The sequence below is a fragment of the Carcharodon carcharias genome, chromosome 2 (assembly GCF_017639515.1).
Source record: "Carcharodon carcharias isolate sCarCar2 chromosome 2, sCarCar2.pri, whole genome shotgun sequence".
Classification (NCBI taxonomy): domain Eukaryota; kingdom Metazoa; phylum Chordata; class Chondrichthyes; order Lamniformes; family Lamnidae; genus Carcharodon; species Carcharodon carcharias.
The window spans coordinates 194,140,303-194,158,327 of NC_054468.1; the positions used below are offsets into that span (position 1 = coordinate 194,140,303).

The following is an 18,025-nucleotide window of genomic DNA, read 5'->3' on the forward strand; positions in this document are numbered from 1 at the left end:
ACCCGATCAGATGCGAAATCGCACAAGATTATGTCGGGCAAGCGGGTACATTCAAAAGTCAGAAGCGGGCCCGCCAACAATTAAGAGGCCAATTAAGGAATTAAATGTGTAACTGTCTCTGATTTTTCATGGTCCGTCCAATCTTATGGTTGGCGGGCGGGCGAATCGGCCAAGCGGTCTTTGCATTTTTCATGAAACCTCAGCCAAGGGCAGGATGAGGTTTCCATTATTAAGTGAAAGAGAAAGAAAAATCTATGGACAGCACTTTTATCATGGGCTGAATCTTCGGCTCGGCAAGCACTGGCAGGGTCTGCTCGCCGAGGCATAAAATGACATGGGGTGACATCGGGCGTGCGTCCTGACATCACCGCACGGCATTTAGATTTTCAGTTCGGCGGGCGCGCAGCCAACTGCGCACCTACCAAGCTGCCAAAGGCCTATTTAAGGCCATTTAACTAACAATTAAAATAATTAACGGAGCTGTCCGTCCAACCTTAAGGTTAGCGGGCAGGCAAAGAGCCCAGGTGGCCTTCGCATTTTTCATGGAACCTCATCCATGGGGGGGGATGAGGTTTCATGAATGACTTTAAATGTTCTCAAAATTTTTTATTGAAATTACTGCACATGTCCCAGTTCATGTGACAGTTTCACATGAGACGACATGTCCTTAAAATTTTTTCAACACTTTATTGAACTGCTAAAATATAAAACTAATCTCCCTGCCTCAGGGAGATTTCTGCGCTCTTTCACGTACACGCGCAAAAGAGCGCACTCCCGGCTCAAGGAACACCCCCTTCCGCCCGCACAGGGAGCACACATAGGAAGCATTTGTTTCCTAACATCAAATGCCTGCAAGGGGCTCATGCGGAAGCAAGAATTGTTGTCCAAGCTTAAAATCATATAAGACACTTGATATCTTCCCTAACAGAAGACTATTTGCACTTTTCATTAAAAAGAGATAATGATCTTGCACTAACCTAAAGTCCAGTAGGAGGCAGATTCCAATATTGTTTCTTGCTGCTGAATTGCATGAATGTACATCAGTTGAAGCATGGACTCTGTCAGCCACCACCAGAAAAAAATGCGCATTCCACTTAGCAACAAACATAAGAGATTTGTTTTGGGGACAAATGTCTCTGCTTTACACATCTGTTTTATTTTGGAAATAAAAAGAAAATAGAACAAATGAATCCATTTAGAAGTAGAGAAGTATATAGTCATCTTATTTTTTTTAACAGTGGTTCTCAACTATCTGCCCCAGTCAACACCCTTTTCACAAATGCTTTTCAACTGCCAATATACTTTACAGAGGATTCCTCATCAATTGTTTCCAATGCTTGGCAATTTCTCACATTTTACTTTATTCGGACAAAATTCATTATCAAACTGTGACAACGAAAAAAATTCTATTCCGGCTTCAAACAATAGTTAATAAGTCCCCAATTGTTTTATCCTAATACAAAGTCAACATACAGAATGCCTTTTAGACTTACTGACCAGTACTTAGCCACTGATTTAATGCCTTCTTTCTATAACTGAAAAATCTACTTTCACATTTAAGAATGTTACATAACTTGTGGGTTTGCTTTGCAGGTTTCTTCGCAACACCGTAGGGCACAAACCACTTGTTGTCTCTTAATCATCTGCCAAATCAAAGCCTAGTACCACTAGCCCCCTCTGCAACTGGTTTTGGTTTTTTTGCATATAAACTAGCCAAAAATAATAGACTAGAACTCTCCAAATGTTCAGTCCTTTTGAATTCAATCTTCCATTTGAATAAGTGAAGCCATTTTTACAAACACAAACCCTATCTAGTATTCATTATGCTTAATTTTTAACTCCCTCACTTTCCAATCTTTCAAAAGAAATACACAAAATTATCCTAATTCTAGTCATGATTGAACATATGAGAACTCTATTCATGATGGTGTCTTTGACAAGCAAACACAAAGTCTGTGTTTATAGTGAGGAGAATGTTAAAGGCGGCATGGGACTGGACTTTCTTCCATTCACTGGAAACAGGGCATGGTCACTGTCAGAAACTCTCTGCACTTTTCTAGTTGGCACTTCATTTGATATGCAGGGCCTGTTTTCAGCTGTATTTTTGTCACCAAATGGTGTACCACATCTGGGAGGGAGAGAAATGCAGTTTTGCTGCAATATTTAAAAGGCAGCAGCTCTTTAAAAGGCCAGGAGGGCTTGAAATCAAAGAAGACCAACAGAAACAAAACATCTTAAGCTGTGGCAAGCGTTCCCATGTTGCCATATTTCTCTTGGTTCCACTAATGTAGAATTATCTTTGCTCAAAGCATTTCAGTCCCATGTGGGTAATGCAACAGCTAATATGCACATAGCAAAGTCGCAGCAAGAGCAGATGAGCGGAATGACCACTTAAATTTAGCAGGAAAGAGGTACAGAAATCAGATTCATGCTAACAATGTGGTGGGGAGAAAATTAACCATACAATATTGTATCAAAAGTTCCAAGAACATCCTTTTAAAGCTCTCTAAATTCTAGAAATTGTCCAAGTAACTCTGTACTAGTTAATTACTGAAACCTGGCCATGTTATTCAGACTACAGAAACATGGCCTGTATATAATTTAATTTAAAACATTGCTGGACATTTTCCTGTTACTAGAACATAATAAAACTGAATGCTCATAGCACAATGTAAGTTCTAAAGCCAATGTTCTGTTTCCAAAGAGATGTGAATATATTAATTCACCTGATTATTGAAGTCATCATAGCATATGATAGGTCCATTGTGAAATACAGGGTAGTAGAATACATAAGCTAGCAGCCAACAGAAGGATACGTAGCACCTTTGAGGACTATCACGATACCAGCAGTACTCCAGGCTAAAACTTGTGTAACGCAGATTGCAAAGAGCCAAGCAGAATAAAAGCAGGAAGTACTCATTCTCTGTCTCATACCATCGTTTCTAAAACAAATAGAAAGTATTACCTTGACATCAGAAGAAAAAATAAATACATAATTCTACTCGCTGTATAGAAAATTATCAGCAGACTGAGGGAAGAATGTGCAAGGAAGTAATTCAGTTAAGAATTTCTGACATAGTGTTTAATGAATATCAACAGAACCACTAAAAGGTTGGCAACATAGCGGTAATATTACTGGGCTAATGCTCTGGACACAAAAGTTCAAAATCCCATCACGGGCAGCTGGGGATTTAAATTAAATTAATAAATCTAGAATAAAATGCCAGTTACATTAATAATAATCAATCATTTAATAACCCATTTGGTTCACTAATATCCTTTAGCGAAGAAAATCTGCCATGCTTACCCAGTCTGGCCTACAAAAGACTCCAACTTCACAGCAATGTGGTTGACTGTTAACTGCCCTGCGAAATGGCATAGCAAGCTATTCAGTTGTATTAAACCATCACAGAAAAACCTTGGGCGGGATTTTCTGGCCTGATGCCATATTCCTGTCCGGCCCATGATGAGTGTCGGGGCTGGAAAATCCCACCTACACCACATGGACCGCAGCAGTTCACCATCATCCCCCTCAAAGGCAGTTAGGGATGGGCAATAAATGCTGGCTTTGCCAGCAAGGCTCACATTCCAAGAACAAACAAAAGAGGTTAAATTAGCACCTGAACCTCACTACCAGTTATTGTTATTTATAATGAATGCAGGGTTTCTTTAATTATGCTCGTGTCAAAACCTTGATATTTATCTCTGTCACCCATTGGCTGCCCTGCACATCAGCTTGGTTCTTTAGAAACATACACAGCTTGTATGGGCTTCCAGCACTGCTGTCCCCCTACTCTTAACAAAAAATATGCTGTTAGAAACAGATTCCACTCGGAATAAAACAAAAAAAGATTCTGAACTATCTCCAGATTTAATGCATTAAACTGTAAAGGCGATTTTACTTCATTCTAAGTAGAATGTGATTAGTTATTTGCTCAATGCACTTATATAATGCCATTAGTGAGATAGGCAGTCAGAAAGCAAAATGACAGAAACTGATAAAACGCTTGTCATTCAGTAAAATGAAAAGCATACCAATATGATCAATTATAAATGTAATGGTTTATTGTAAAATAAAATCTACATATATAAGGCAGTATGATCAAGAAGACAATGTCATAATAACATGGGATCTAAAAGATAAATTTTGCACTAAAATTGGTATTAATGTACTGTCACTGTAGATTAAATAAGAAATACGTTTATTATACATCTAAAATTCAGTGAAGATTTGCTTCCGCTTGTTGACTTAAAAGTTCTAGGTGCTAATCTAATAACATTAATTGAAAGTAGGTAGCAAATCAAATCTTAAGATACCAATCAACCCATTGAATACAAGTTGTACACACAATTCAATTCAAGCTGAACTTCTAATCACTTCATTGGGTCTGGCCTGGATTCAGCAAAAATTTCAGAAAACACATACATTTCTAAATCCTGCACAGTGGTAGCGAAATTGTGCTACATAACAAGGTAAAATTACCCCTGTATAAATTGAAAATTTTCCAAAAAGCTAATCAATTATATTACAAGGTTCTCTTCATAGTTATAGTCATTGTCACTTCCCACTCATTGCAGCATTGTTACCATGTGTCTTTATCAGCTTTGCAATATTTAATAAACTAGAGAAACATTTCCTTTTCACTAGAGGTCCAGTGGTTCATTCATTGCCCCAGACTCACTCTTGAAAGAAATCTACCTCCACCTAGTGGTCTAAACAAGAATTAGCAAACTTGTCCAATGGCTCCAATGAACCTCACTCTTCAACTGAAAATAGCATTTGAACTTGCAACACAGAAAGCGAGGATAGCTTAAAACAAAATTAGCACCTCAAACTCATGGACTCAATCACTCCCATTTCTGTCAGCAGCTCAAACTCTCACAGGCAGCAAAAGGAGGTGGGGCTACATGTGCCCAATTGCTGAACAGTTGATGTTCAGTATGAACATATGGCCAATCGATTTTAGTGAATTGGTTAGGCAAAACACAGTTCCTTGCCAGGAATTGTGCCTCAACCATGGGTGATAGACCACCTAAAGTATGCTGTCTGCCCATTTTACATGCCAGAGCAGGACTCTCAATGAGCATGTCATGTTCATCACAAAAGGTTTCTTTTTTTTTCAGGTTTTGGTTTGCACCATGCATTAGTTGCTTTGCCATGTTAATTTTTTTTCTCTTTTCTGCCAATGAGATCTTTTGTTCTTAGTTGCTGCAAGCATTCAAATGGCACAATGTAAGTGCTAAATTGGCTGTAGACCCACTGAGAAACATAGAAGGGTCTTGGGGTAGAAGCAAAGGATTGCTTTTTAATCCGACATTCAATTGCAAGACTAGTATGCCATCTAGCTTTGTTTTTGTGTGCAATGCTTCAAATGGTATCTCCCAGAGCGTGTGGTAGATCTCCACTGAGAATTGTATTATGCTTGATGCACCCTTCAAGATTTGTGTGAAACATTGAGGAACATATTTACCATCACCTACCTTCCAATACCAGCAAACTTCTTCCTCATTTGCAACCAGATACAGTTTGCAAGAAAGTGATTCCATGTATTCAGCTGGCAGCTTTCCTCCAGTTAATTTTTTTTTTAAAAAGAGACCATTTGAAGGTCAGCTCCCACTCCCTTTGTTTTTGATCAATGTCAAGATTTGTGCTATTGCATATGCTCCTTGTTTCCATTATACAGCTCTCAGAAGAGCAGAATTAAACTGAATCAAATCAGACCATTGAAAGATTTTTTTTAAAAACTACAAGTTACATAACTCTGACCAATAAGTAGATCACTATACCACAAGAGATGCAATGCAATATCTCACATGTACAACAAATGAACTTCGTTATAAATAACTAAACGAGCATCTCACATATGTCATTAGTTGCCCAGGTCAACTCATAATAAAATGTGGTACATTAGGACACAAATCTGACATCCATTATTTTCTCTTTGCATGGATCAATTTCACTTTACTATTGCTCTACTCCAGAAAGCTAGTTAGTGAAGGATAGTACTGAAGCCAATCTCTACTCAGTTTTACACTTATTTAGAGTGAAACATTAAAGCCTATGCCTTCTAATTCAACAACAACAGTTTCAATAAGTATATGTGCTCATGCGAAACCCAATGAATGTACTCCACCTGCACATAATGAAACACAGTTATGCAATTCCTCTCCCCCGGATCGCCATGAGCATTCAAGCTTCCTTCCATGCATTCTCTCTCACTGACTCAGCCGTGCCAACAGAATACCACTGCTTCACTTGCCCATAGTAAAGAGTTACAGACCTTCGGCTGTCCCCTTGGATCTCCTGGCTTCTCTCAAGTCCCTCTTGCTTTAAGTCTGCTTCCTGCAGCTTTCTTCTCTTTAAGCTTGGAGCCTTCCTCTCTGCTCTTCACTCTTAACTTCACTTAAGAGGACATTTTCCAAGTTCTTGTCATTTTCCTTTGACTTAACTGTCCTCTTGAGACCTTTCCTGCTCCACTCCCCTGGATTTGGGGACTTTCTTCTTTAGTTTCTGGAATCTGCTACTGCAATTTCCTCTCCTGTCCAGCCTCTCTGGGATCCTGGCTTCAACTGAACTGAAACTGTTTTTTTTTTATTTTCTCTGTCTCTGTGGGTCCCTCTCTCTGGACCCATGTTGTTAAGCAACAGCTCAGTTTTTTTTTAACCTTGTGTTGTTTTAGCTTCCCTTCAAGAGTTGTAAAACTTTCATTAAAATGCAGGCATCTTTTAAAGTTAAACTCTCTTTTTTCTTCACACACAAATACAGAAATACAAATTAAACACACTCAAATATAAATATAACTTACTTAAACTATCTCTATTTCCTAACAGTATTCATGCTAATTATAACTTATCAAAAAAGTGGCTAAACTAGTACTTGAATAATTATTCTCCAGTGTTTCCTTGACTTTTAATTTACAGCACATTCCTGAAATCAGTAGAAAAGTTTAAGTTCTTTGATACCTCATATGTTACATTCTTACCTGAATTTTTCCAAGAGAATCCATTTGTAAGCTATACAGTAGTAGAATTGAACACAGCCAAGACAATATAGGCACTTGCAGCATAGCCACAGCGTAGGAGATGAACAAATGCAACATTATTACTACCAGGCCTTTGCAGCCTACTGTAAAGAAGCAGGCCAACATCCCGTATATCATCAGCATCCACATCCTAAACTAAAGAAAAAGAATCCTTATGTTACCATACGAAACATGAACAAAGCAATTAAGTGTAAACTTTCTGCATTACAGAGCTTCTGTTTCCTTCCTTGGTACAAACAAGTTTCACTTTAGTACTGCTGAAAGACAACTAGCATTGTTACTGTAATGCTTAGATTTATTTGAATATCACAGTATGAGCTGAAAATATAAAAGAACACTGGCTTGCTGTAGGTTTATGATGTAATTTAGGATGAATTATATAAGAAATATAAACAGAAAATGTTGAAAGTACTCAGGAGATCAGGCAGCATTTGTGGAGAGAAAAACACGTTATTTCAAGTCGATGACCTTGTGTCAGAACTGTTTGAATGAAAGGCCAATTGACTTGAACCATTACATCCTTTTCAGCATTTTCTGTTTTACATTTCCAGCATCCACAGTATTTTACTTCTGAATTATACAAGAACATTAGTTGGAATTTTAGGATAATAAACAGATTGGAATACAAAGAAATACATGAAGGTTTCACTCCACTCAATTTTTACAAGTATTTCACTAAATGATTATTCAATGCAATGCAATGCAATCCATTTTGGAATTCATAAGATTTCATAAGTTATGATATTAGGATTATTATACAATTAAGATGCAACTTCCTACCTCACTTTCTAAATCAAATCGATGCAATACAACTCCCTCATGAGCAAAACAGTTATAATGTGGGATATTATCAATGCCACCCCTTCCACATACAAATAGATCCCTTCTTCAGTTCCTTTTAGACTTAATATAATCTACAGAATAAGAACAGGCCATTCAACCCAACAGATCTATCCCATGTTAATGCTCCACATATGCCTGCTCCCACTCTAATGATCCCTTTCCTTGCATTACATAAAAAATGATTATAGCATAATTTAATTCAAAAGCATTGCACATCCACCATACTTGGACAATGCAAATACCCTTCTATACAAATATCATTTAAAAAGGGTATGTCACATATATATACTTACACCCATCCCTACCAATTAGTGTTTCTCATTAAATAACCCATTTCCTTTTAGCTTAAACATTTCAAAGTTTTCCAGTTTTCTGTTCTTGCAGGGAAAACTCTGCAAATGGAAAAATACAATTGCAATTCATTGACTATCTGGCAGTGGAAAGAGAAGGTTGCCTACATATTTACATAATAGAAATCAGATTTATGATAGAAAGCTTTAAAAGGTTTGTTTGGAAGATGACATCCCTGTCACACCAATATATTCTCTCCAGTAAATGCCACATTTCTGATACTTTTATTCCAGCTTTAATGGATAATACAAACCTTCGGAAGAAAGGCACTGGTCATTTGTGATATGATTACGTGACCAAGCAGAGTCCACATCAACAAATTCTTTACCCACTCTGTCCAAAAGCTCCATTCAAAGTCTGTTGGGTCCTGAAAAGTGTTGCAAAGATTAGTGCCCTAAAAATTCCTCAAATAATAAAAACACAATCAAATGGAATTGTAACTTTGCTACAATGGAATTGCAAACAGAAAATCAGGATTACTATCACAACCAAGCCAAATCTTGCCCTCACCCAACTTCCCTGTTTAAATACATGTTCCAGCAGGGGTTACTAGATACTAATAAACAATGAATACATTGGCCAATTTGTTTTTGCACTTCATAGGCTGGGGTATGAGTTCAGTTGTGCACTAATTCAGATTCATTTGGGCAGAATTAACATGAGTGACGAATCAGGGCTGGGAGTTTCCCAGAGATGGATATTTGTTGGAGAAAAATTCAGATACTGAAGGAAAATATGCTTTTTATTTTCCATAACTGCCTTGTGATCTTCTCTCTCATCCACAGTGTATATCTGTGAATTTCTCTGTGTCTCCATTCCATCAACTCTAGCTTTTTGTGCACAACCACCCCAAACCATCACCCTTTGCCCTATACAGATATCTGTGCCTTCAGCTTCATAAGCTTCAAGCTCTGGAATTTCCTACCTCAGACCCTGCACTGTCCTTTCCTCCTTAAAAAACTACTTACTTGTTAAAGCTTTGGGTCATCCTCCTAATATCTCTTTCTTTGACTCAACATTCATTTATTTCTGTTTACATTTTTGTAAGAACCTTGGAACATTTTTCTTACATAAAAGCACCATATAAACATTTGTTGTTGTTGTTGCTGCTGGCTTTGTCAAGCGTATATGGCTTAGTATCTCTCTGCCCTGATGCGCAGTTTTTGCTTTCACTCTCACTCCGCCCGAATGTCACAGAATGTATTTGCTCTCTTACTGTCCATAATCAGCATATTTTGTATGGATAGAGGTGTGCATTTTCTTGCCCTTGGAGTGTGTATTCCAATTAAATAATGCAGCGGCAAGCTATCGTGAGTTTGAAATAAAGGTTATTTGCTCTCACACACATGTCCCAAATTAACGTGATATCACATGCTTGGTCTCACACATGCACATACACACACTAAGATTGGATACAGATAAAGATGGTGTACTTGTGCAGATTAGCTAATTCAGTCTCTGATTTACAATTTCCGGTCTCCCACATGGTAGACCTGTGGTTTCTTGAATGGATTCGATGATTTAAGGTTGAAGTGAGGGTCTTCTAAAGTGAAGGGTTTCCTGCAGTTTGTGAGGTTTCTTGTAGTCGAATACCTAGAAGCTTGGTTCGCAGGTGAACTTTGAAGCTGGAACAGGTTAAGCACTTTGGATGCTTGATGACTTGCAGCTAGTCTCAGAGTCCAATTATCAGACTAGCTGATGACTGATAGTTCTTAAAAGGCCAAGATGGCACAGCCTTTCTCTGAAGCTTTTGTCTTGTTGGTGCTCTTCTGCAGTCTGGCCTGGTCTCTTCTGGGTTTTGGGATAATGAAAGGATCTCAGTTTCAGATGCCAGTTTCGGTCACACAGTCGCCAGCCATTGTCCACGCAGAATGATTTAAAGCTAAAAGGCTATTGATATACAACAGAAGACAGATGAAGTGTTTCACACTTAACTTGTGGATAACTGGTCTCATCAGCTTTCCTTTGTTGATTTGCAAACCTGGAGCCATAGGGCAGAATCTTCTGGGCCCATGAGCAGCAGAAAGCTTGGCGGATGGGGAGAACTTAATTTGGTATGAGGCCAAATACCAGTTTCCCGATAGCAGGATGAATTTTTGCAGTTATATTCCCGGACTTTAAAAGGTGGGTCAAGGTTCCTGAAGAGAAATGTCGGGAAGCCCTTTTGCATGCATTATGAAGTCATGCTCATTAAAAGGCCAGCTCACCAGAATTAAATACCCCTCCAAATTAAGTTCCACACCAGTCGGAAATCAGAATGTTCACAACGACATATAAGTGGCATGCACCTGGTGAGGTTGACTTCTTCCACGATTTTGAAGTGAATAACCACTGCTTTAGCCTTCTTGGGGACTGCTCACAAATGCCAGCCTCCTGACTGAGAGTGGGTGCTGGCAGGCCAAGCTGCACTGAGGCCAGATGCGGCAGGCATGATCAATGTGGGGGTGGGGGGGGGGGGGGGGAACGGAACCTTAACACAGGAGGGAAGCTAAGGTAGGAAAGGGTGCAGCAGGGGTGGGAAGGGTTTAGAAGGATCAACAGGAAGGGTGGGAGGCTGTCTAGGGAAGGGAGACAGACTATTTGGAGCAGGGTTGGAGCCAGCAAGGGAATGTGAGGGCGCAGGGACATGGGGTGGAGGGAAGGGCCTTGCTTGTTAGGTGTAGGGGTTCTGTGGTTGGGTGGGGGAGGGGGTTTCTGGGCAGGGATGGTGAGAGAGATATGGTCCTAGAGGGCAGGATCGGTGCTGTCTATGTAGGGTCCTGGAGGTTGAACTGAGGATACTGGGCAGCAAAGGGGTCAGTCACAGTGAGAGGGGCCAGTGGAATATGCTAGGGTGGCAGGTCCAAGGTAATAGTCGGTTAGCTGAAGGTTCCTCGGGATGGGGTAGTCACCAAAACAGACGAAACAGGTGGATCGGTTAACAGGAGGGGTCAGGCTGGGCATGGGGGCAATTAAGGCTGAATGCTCAGAGGGGAGAGAAAACATGTGGGGACTGATAGTTATAGGTTCAATGGGGGGAGGTTCAAGGGTGACAGAGGGGAGAGGAATGGGTCAAGGGTGATGGTGGTGGTGGGGAAGTTGCTGGGTAACAGAGGGAGGGTAGAAGGTGACAAACCAAGTTTGGAAGGTGACACACACTATTTCTCAAATCTGACCTTGGCCACACAATTAATCAGTGAGATCCCTCGAAATGGGAGGTGAGTCTTTTCGGGTGGGTGAAGTTCAAGGTGAGCACAATTAGCCGACTAAAGGGACACCCTAATAATTATAAGGCAACTGGATGAGAACCATGCTCAGTTGTGTTCTTCTCCTCTATGGTGAAGCCCACACAGCAGTAGGCTTGTTCCCGACCCATGGATCTCATAATATCAAAATCCCAGCAAGGTCAGAAGCTGCAATAATGTCACCTCAAGGGATAATCCCCCAGTCCCTGGAATAAGGCTAGTGAACATTGGTTGCAATTCCTTTATGCAAGGTCAATTCTTCCCTAGGTATGGAGACAAACAGGACAGACAATACTCCAGGTGAGGTGTCACCAAGGCTGTGGTCAACTGCTGCCAGACCTCATTAATCCTAAACTCTATCACTCTTGCAATCAAGAGCAACTCTTACTTGCCAACTGCACCTGCATTTTAACTCACGGTTACTTTTAAACAAGGACACGTAAGTCAATTTTGGCCGTCCATACTTCTCATTATCTCAACATCTAGGAAAGAATCTTGTTTGCTACTCCTCAAACCACAGTGGACAGCCTTACACTTTTGACCCTCATATTCCATCTGCCATGTTCCTGTCCACTCACTTAGCCTGTCTAATTCCCCTTGAGGCCGCTTTACATCCTCCTCATATCTCACAGCAGGACACCAGCAGAACATGCATTGACTTGACTGCAAACGTTGCACAGACATCATTCTAAGAAGCTCAAAACCAGGTGAGCAATACCTGTTGGGTTGCCTAACACATGCCTAGGCCACACATTCACAAATGATGGCCAAGGCTAGCATACTCAATGGTGACGCTACTGATGATGTGAGACAATAAATGCTGTAACATTAGAAACAGATAAACGAAGTGCAATGCCCTCAATTTGCCGTGATCATGGCAACAACTAGCAGCTTCATGAGAAGACAGCAAACATGAACACAGTGCAATGAAACATATATTTACAAGTGCCAAAAGTATTAACAATGGTTGTACACCTGTGCCACTGTGTACCTTCTAAACTCCTTTATCTTTCTTTTTCTATTAGTACGTCTAGGTACAGCCCCAACATCCACAAATGAGGTGGAGGAAGCCTGCTGACTGCTATGCCATGTTGACTGTGATGACTTTGGCGAGTGTCCTCTGGCGGCCCAAGGCCTAGAAGGCTCAGGCCTGATGCCTTCAGGAGTGTCATTTTGCAGTGAGTAGACTTAACCTGGCAGAGTGCAGATCGTTCATCCTTTTCCTGCACTACTGGGCAATTCTCCTGTGGGCCCCATGGGTGCTAACTTCCACTGTGACCTCCGCCCAGGCTGCCATGGTCAGACAGGAGGGCCTTCTGCTGCCATCCCTGGGAAACAGCACCTCCTGCCTTTCCTGGATGGCCTGCAGGACAATCTGCAAGGAAGCTTCACTGAACCATGGTGCCACATGTTGTCTGCTCTGGGACATACTGCCTGTGATGTGGAGAATCTGGAGCTCCTGGCTTGCAGTGAGTGAATGGCTGTTCGGGTGTCCTTTAAATATGGCACCCTGGCCTTCAACCCCATGAGATAACGGCAGGAACGGCAACTTCCTACCCACCTTCACCACGAGAATTGGTGAGCTCCTCTTGGATGCATATGTAATGAGCTGAACAGCGCAAGATTGTGTGTGGTCAGCCATCCTGCACCCCCCAGCGGAAATCACTTTCATTTCCATGCTCACCACCAAACTTAGGTTCCAGAACAGAAGATTCTAGCCATAATGTCTAGGCTCCATCAACTCTGTTTTGAATGAGCTTAGAACAATGGCAGATGTGAATGCCACAGATATCATTCGTCCTGGTATGCCCATTCTAGAGGGATGATCCCACCTTTGGTTATTCAATTTGGAACTTTGAGAAGCTTGATAGTCTGTGCTAAATAAGAAAAGGTCACCTGACCCCTTGGCAGCCGTGTCAACAATTCATCAGTGCCCATTTTAAATGAATGAAAGTTCCAGAAGCTGCCATAATGAACTCACTCCTTGCATAAAGTTATGAGTATGGCATGCCTCTACTGGGCATGACACGAGTGTATGCCTGACATTGTGATTTTTTTAAAAACCCTCTTCACTGTGTCTGCGCATGTGTGGGTTTTATCCACATAATACAAGAGCATTTTGCAATATTCTAAATTCACAACAGGAATCCCACCTCTGACACCAGTTGCTGATACCAGTACCACTTCTCTCCGTGCACTTGCAAGTCAACATGTTAGTAGAACAAATGTGGGCAAGTCCCTTCAAAAGGAAGAGTGGGCAAGGCAAAGGAAAGTCAAATCAAAAGAAAGAGTGAACTTACATTTATAAAGCAACATTCACAACCTCTGGATGTGCAAAATGCTCTGTGGCCAATGAGGTGCCTTTGAATTATAGTCACTGTTGTGGCAGCCGGGGTCTCACAAACGGCAATTAGACAGTAACCAATTTTTATTTTTAAAGTGATATTGGTTGAAGGATAAATATTGGCGAGGACACTGGGCAAACTCACTGTTAGCAGCTGTAACAATGCAGTATTCTCTCAGTACTGCACTGAAGTGCCAGCCTAATTTTCAGTCTCAAGTGGGACTTGAACTCATGACATTTTGACTTAGAAACAAGAGTGTTATAACCACAAGTCAATTTTTAAATGAGTAAAATGGCATGATTGGGCAATATTTGTTTAGAATCACAACCTCAACATAAGCCAATCATTTCTACAGCACCACAGAACAAATCTGTGAATTTGAGTATCTCCCAACTTTTTTATGCAAATCCTAGAGATTTCTTAAAATAATACCCAGACTATGTGATCCATTTTACTTACAAAAATAAACAAGCATAATTATTCATTCGACAGTCGATTACCTTCTTAAAACCCCAAATAAAGAATCCATTTTCAAATCCAAATTCAGCATCGAGGTCTTCTTCATAATCTGTCAGAAATAAAGTGCAAGAGTACAGAAAATGAGAATACTGCAGCTTAACTGTAAAATTTTAATTTTAATTTGGATTTCAATTAATAATCTGAAATCAAAAACAACTTGGGATTTGAAAATATTGTGTTCTGCTGCTTAGTTTGCAGTTACATAATATTGCTGAAATGCAAAGAGACAGAAAGAGAATAAAGTTTTCATCCAAAAAGTGTTAGATCACAAAGGATACAGTGCTTGTCCTACCTCTGGATAATGGGCAGATCAATTATGTGACCTTAAAGTAGAGCAGAAGGTGCAGGACCACTTAGAGATGTCGCCTGGTATCCCACATTTGAGAGGGAAAGAATTGAAGAGATGCTTAAAAAATATCAAATAGTGAAAGCTTAAGTTTGCAAGCTGACAAAAGACAGCATGGACTCTGAACTAGTAAGAACATGTACCACTTTACCATAAATAGCTCGAGGCAGAGACTATAACATCATTTAAAATCTAATTGAGAACAGAATAATAATAGAGGGATGCAGGAAAATGACAAAGACATGCAGTTAGACAGCTCCAGTTGAAGAAGTACCAGCTCCAACACTGACCAGCTGGGCTTATTGATCTACCAACGTGCTGTAAATTCTAAGATTACATATTTTAAATTCAAAGATTACATATTTCCATAACTGGATTCCAGAGTTGAATCTGAAGCACAGGACTTAGCGAAATTAAAGGCATAGTCATGAATGAACTGCACTCACTGTTTACCTTGCTGAGAAAACAATGTTTTCTCAGGCCGTTGAGTAAGGACTTGTTCTAATCCAACAACTGATCCAGTGCAGATCTACAGTCTATATGTGGCTTACATGAACAGGGCAAGAAACAACAAGGTTCATCAAGCAATCAGATTAAAGAACCCTCACCGAGACACACCAGATTTGAATGGATTAAAAATCAGGCCCGCTAAGACTAAACCAGGAAGTATAAAGCAAGAAATATATATGGCATTTAAATCATGTACAGGAATCAAAATAAAGATTGGGAAGAAGAGATGAAATTGAGAGATAGAGAGAGAGAGAGTGCAAAAGCAAGAGCAAGCAAGAGAGAAAGAGAGCAAGAGTGCAAAGGAAAGAGAAAGAGAAAGAGGGAAAACAAGACAGAGAAAGAGAGAAAGTGCAAGAAAAAGAGAAAGTGAGAGAAAGAGAAAGAGAGATACACAGACAGACAAATCTCTAATATTAATTAACAACTGAAGGAATTATGCTTCACACTTGTAAGCTTAAATTTTCAGAACCAGAGAAGTTGCTCGTTAGCAATTATCACTATTAAGAATTAATTTATTCCTGAATGTACCAGTCCTAAGGTTTTCTGCCATCATTAATGGGGCACTTGTGGCCAATTTTCCCAAGTTCACGCCATTGCATTGATTTAAGTGCCAAGTCAATCGGCAAAGGCTATTAGAACACCCCTATGGAGTAGCAGGGTTCTCCAACAGCAACTTCCAGATTTTCATATGCGTGGAAGTTACTGTCCCATGTGCTCTGTTATAACAATGAGCGCTAACAGCCTCGCATTGCTCCTGTTGCAAAATTTGGACTTAGTTTATAAAGGATGCCTTCTCAAGGGCAATTAGCGATAAGCAACAGATTTTTTTTTATTCATTCATGGGATGTGGATGTTGCGGGCTAGGCCAGCATTTATTGAGAGGGTAGTGGCGTGCTACCTTCTTAAACCGCTACAGTTCATATGTTGTAGGAACACCCACAGTACTGTTAGGAAGGGAGTTCCAGGATTTTGAACCAGGAACAGAAAAGGAACGGTGATATATTGTTCCAAGTCAGGATGATGTATGACTTGGAGGAGAACTTGCAGATGGTGGCATTCCCATGCATCTGCTGCCCTTGTCCTTCTAGGCGGTAGAGGACACGGGTTTGTAAAGTGCTGTCAAAGGAAATGCCAGTGGTGCTCACATTCCATGGTAGAATTTTTTTTAAATGACAGCCATTTTGAAGTACTAATCATTGCAATATATAGGTAGACACTATTATTGGCAATGTATTGTATACTAAATACTGATTAACTAAGCAATTTAAGATTACTACAATAGTACTTCTTAATATGTTTGTATTTTCTTGCACAATATAACTTTAACATAATACTATGGGTAGGGCATAAATCTAGTTAACTTAATTCCTCTGCAGTCTTTCACAAGTGAATTGTAAAATTCACAAGTATGTAGTAAGTTGTTGTTTGTGCCTGCATGCTATTGTAATGTAAAGGTGCTCGGCAGAGCAAGGGTTAATGTGGGACTGGACAATAGCATCACCCACAGTATGATGTAGAGTCACATGGTAATGGACTCGAAGAACAGTCTAGAACAGGCTTGTCCAACCTTTTCACTTGGGGGAGGGGGGGCCACAGTTGCATATTTTTCTCATTCGGGGGCGATGAGCAAATTTCAGAAAGATAAGTTTTGGCACAACAATAAACTGAATTTCAAAAAAAAAATTGAGATATTAAGGAAAGAAAAATTGATAAGCAAAAGTACAGCAATGTGACAACAATAAACTTTGTTAAATTTTAAAAATTAATAAAAATAACCAGAGTGTGAGAGGGTCAGAGTGTGTGTGTGTGTGTGTGTGTGTGTGTGTGTGTGTGTGGATCATTTCCAATCTCGGTGCTCACACACTTACCCTCACCCACTGTGAGTAGGTGCATGTGTATGTGTTGGTGTCAGATGGTGAGAGTGAATGAGAAACCTGAGACTGGGAGTAACACAGACTCACACACACACACACACACACTTGCAGACACAATCTCTCGCTCCCACACACACACAGGAAGACACGGTCTCTCGCTCTCGCACACACACTCGCGCGTGTATACACGCTCTCGCTCCCACACTTACGCTCACTCCTGCACACACACACACACTCACAGACACACTCAATTTCCCATGCACTCACCAAAGGCACCACCTTCATCCTGGGCCCAAAGTGTCTCCAGCCCTGCCGCCGCGCGCGTCTCCACGGGCTCCAGTCGCAGCATATCTTCACTTCCCTCAGCCTGGCAGCCCTCAGCACACTCACTACCTGTGTTCACTGCTCTTCCATTCACAGGCTGTTTCTCTCCCATGTTTGCTGCTGACCAGCTCACTAGTGAAGGAGAGAAACAGTCTCTGACTGGGGAAGCAGTGCCATGCAGAATCTTCCATTGAAACTCACCTGTCTGATCAGAATTTTGAAAACTGGCTCCAGGAGCCACATAGAGGATCTTTGTGGGCTGGTCTGTATATTGGACAAGCCTGGTCTAAAAAGAACCTACATTGCAGTAGCTCCAAGCATGGCAATAACTGGAATCTGTACATAGCTAAGGTTTAACAATAAATGGTTCATATTTAAACATACAAGTCACAAGATCTCATCAACGAGACACCAAACAAACCCATAATACAACATGGCAGCAGCGGTGGGGTGAAAAGTGGCATTCAAGTGATGAACCCAGAATAGAATCCCAAAAATGAAAAACTAAAAGCAGCTGCAGCCTAACCAGAGAGATGTACGCCTAAGAAGAAAAGTTGAAGAAACAGTTGAAGAAGCTTCATTACAGACCTGGAAGTTGAGGAATCAACTAAAGTGATTGGAGGTCTATTGCATATCCCTGAGTGAT

The 18,025-nt window shown here is 40.6% G+C and overlaps 1 protein-coding gene across 4 annotated transcripts in view; it reads right to left on the reverse strand.

Moving 5' to 3' along the window:
• The window catches only part of hhat (hedgehog acyltransferase), a 347,651-nt gene that overhangs the window by 314,951 nt on the left and 14,675 nt on the right, over window positions 1-18,025 (reverse strand). For all 4 annotated transcript variants that reach the window (XM_041182203.1, XM_041182189.1, XM_041182212.1 and 1 more), the window contains exons 2-6: window positions 14,307-14,374; window positions 8,491-8,604; window positions 6,984-7,178; window positions 2,727-2,942; window positions 978-1,149 (exon numbers count right to left, since the gene is read on the reverse strand). In XM_041182203.1, coding sequence (XP_041038137.1) covers window positions 978-1,149; window positions 2,727-2,942; window positions 6,984-7,178; window positions 8,491-8,604; window positions 14,307-14,374 — 765 coding nt within the window. The remainder of the gene's footprint in view (window positions 1-977; window positions 1,150-2,726; window positions 2,943-6,983; window positions 7,179-8,490; window positions 8,605-14,306; window positions 14,375-18,025) is intronic.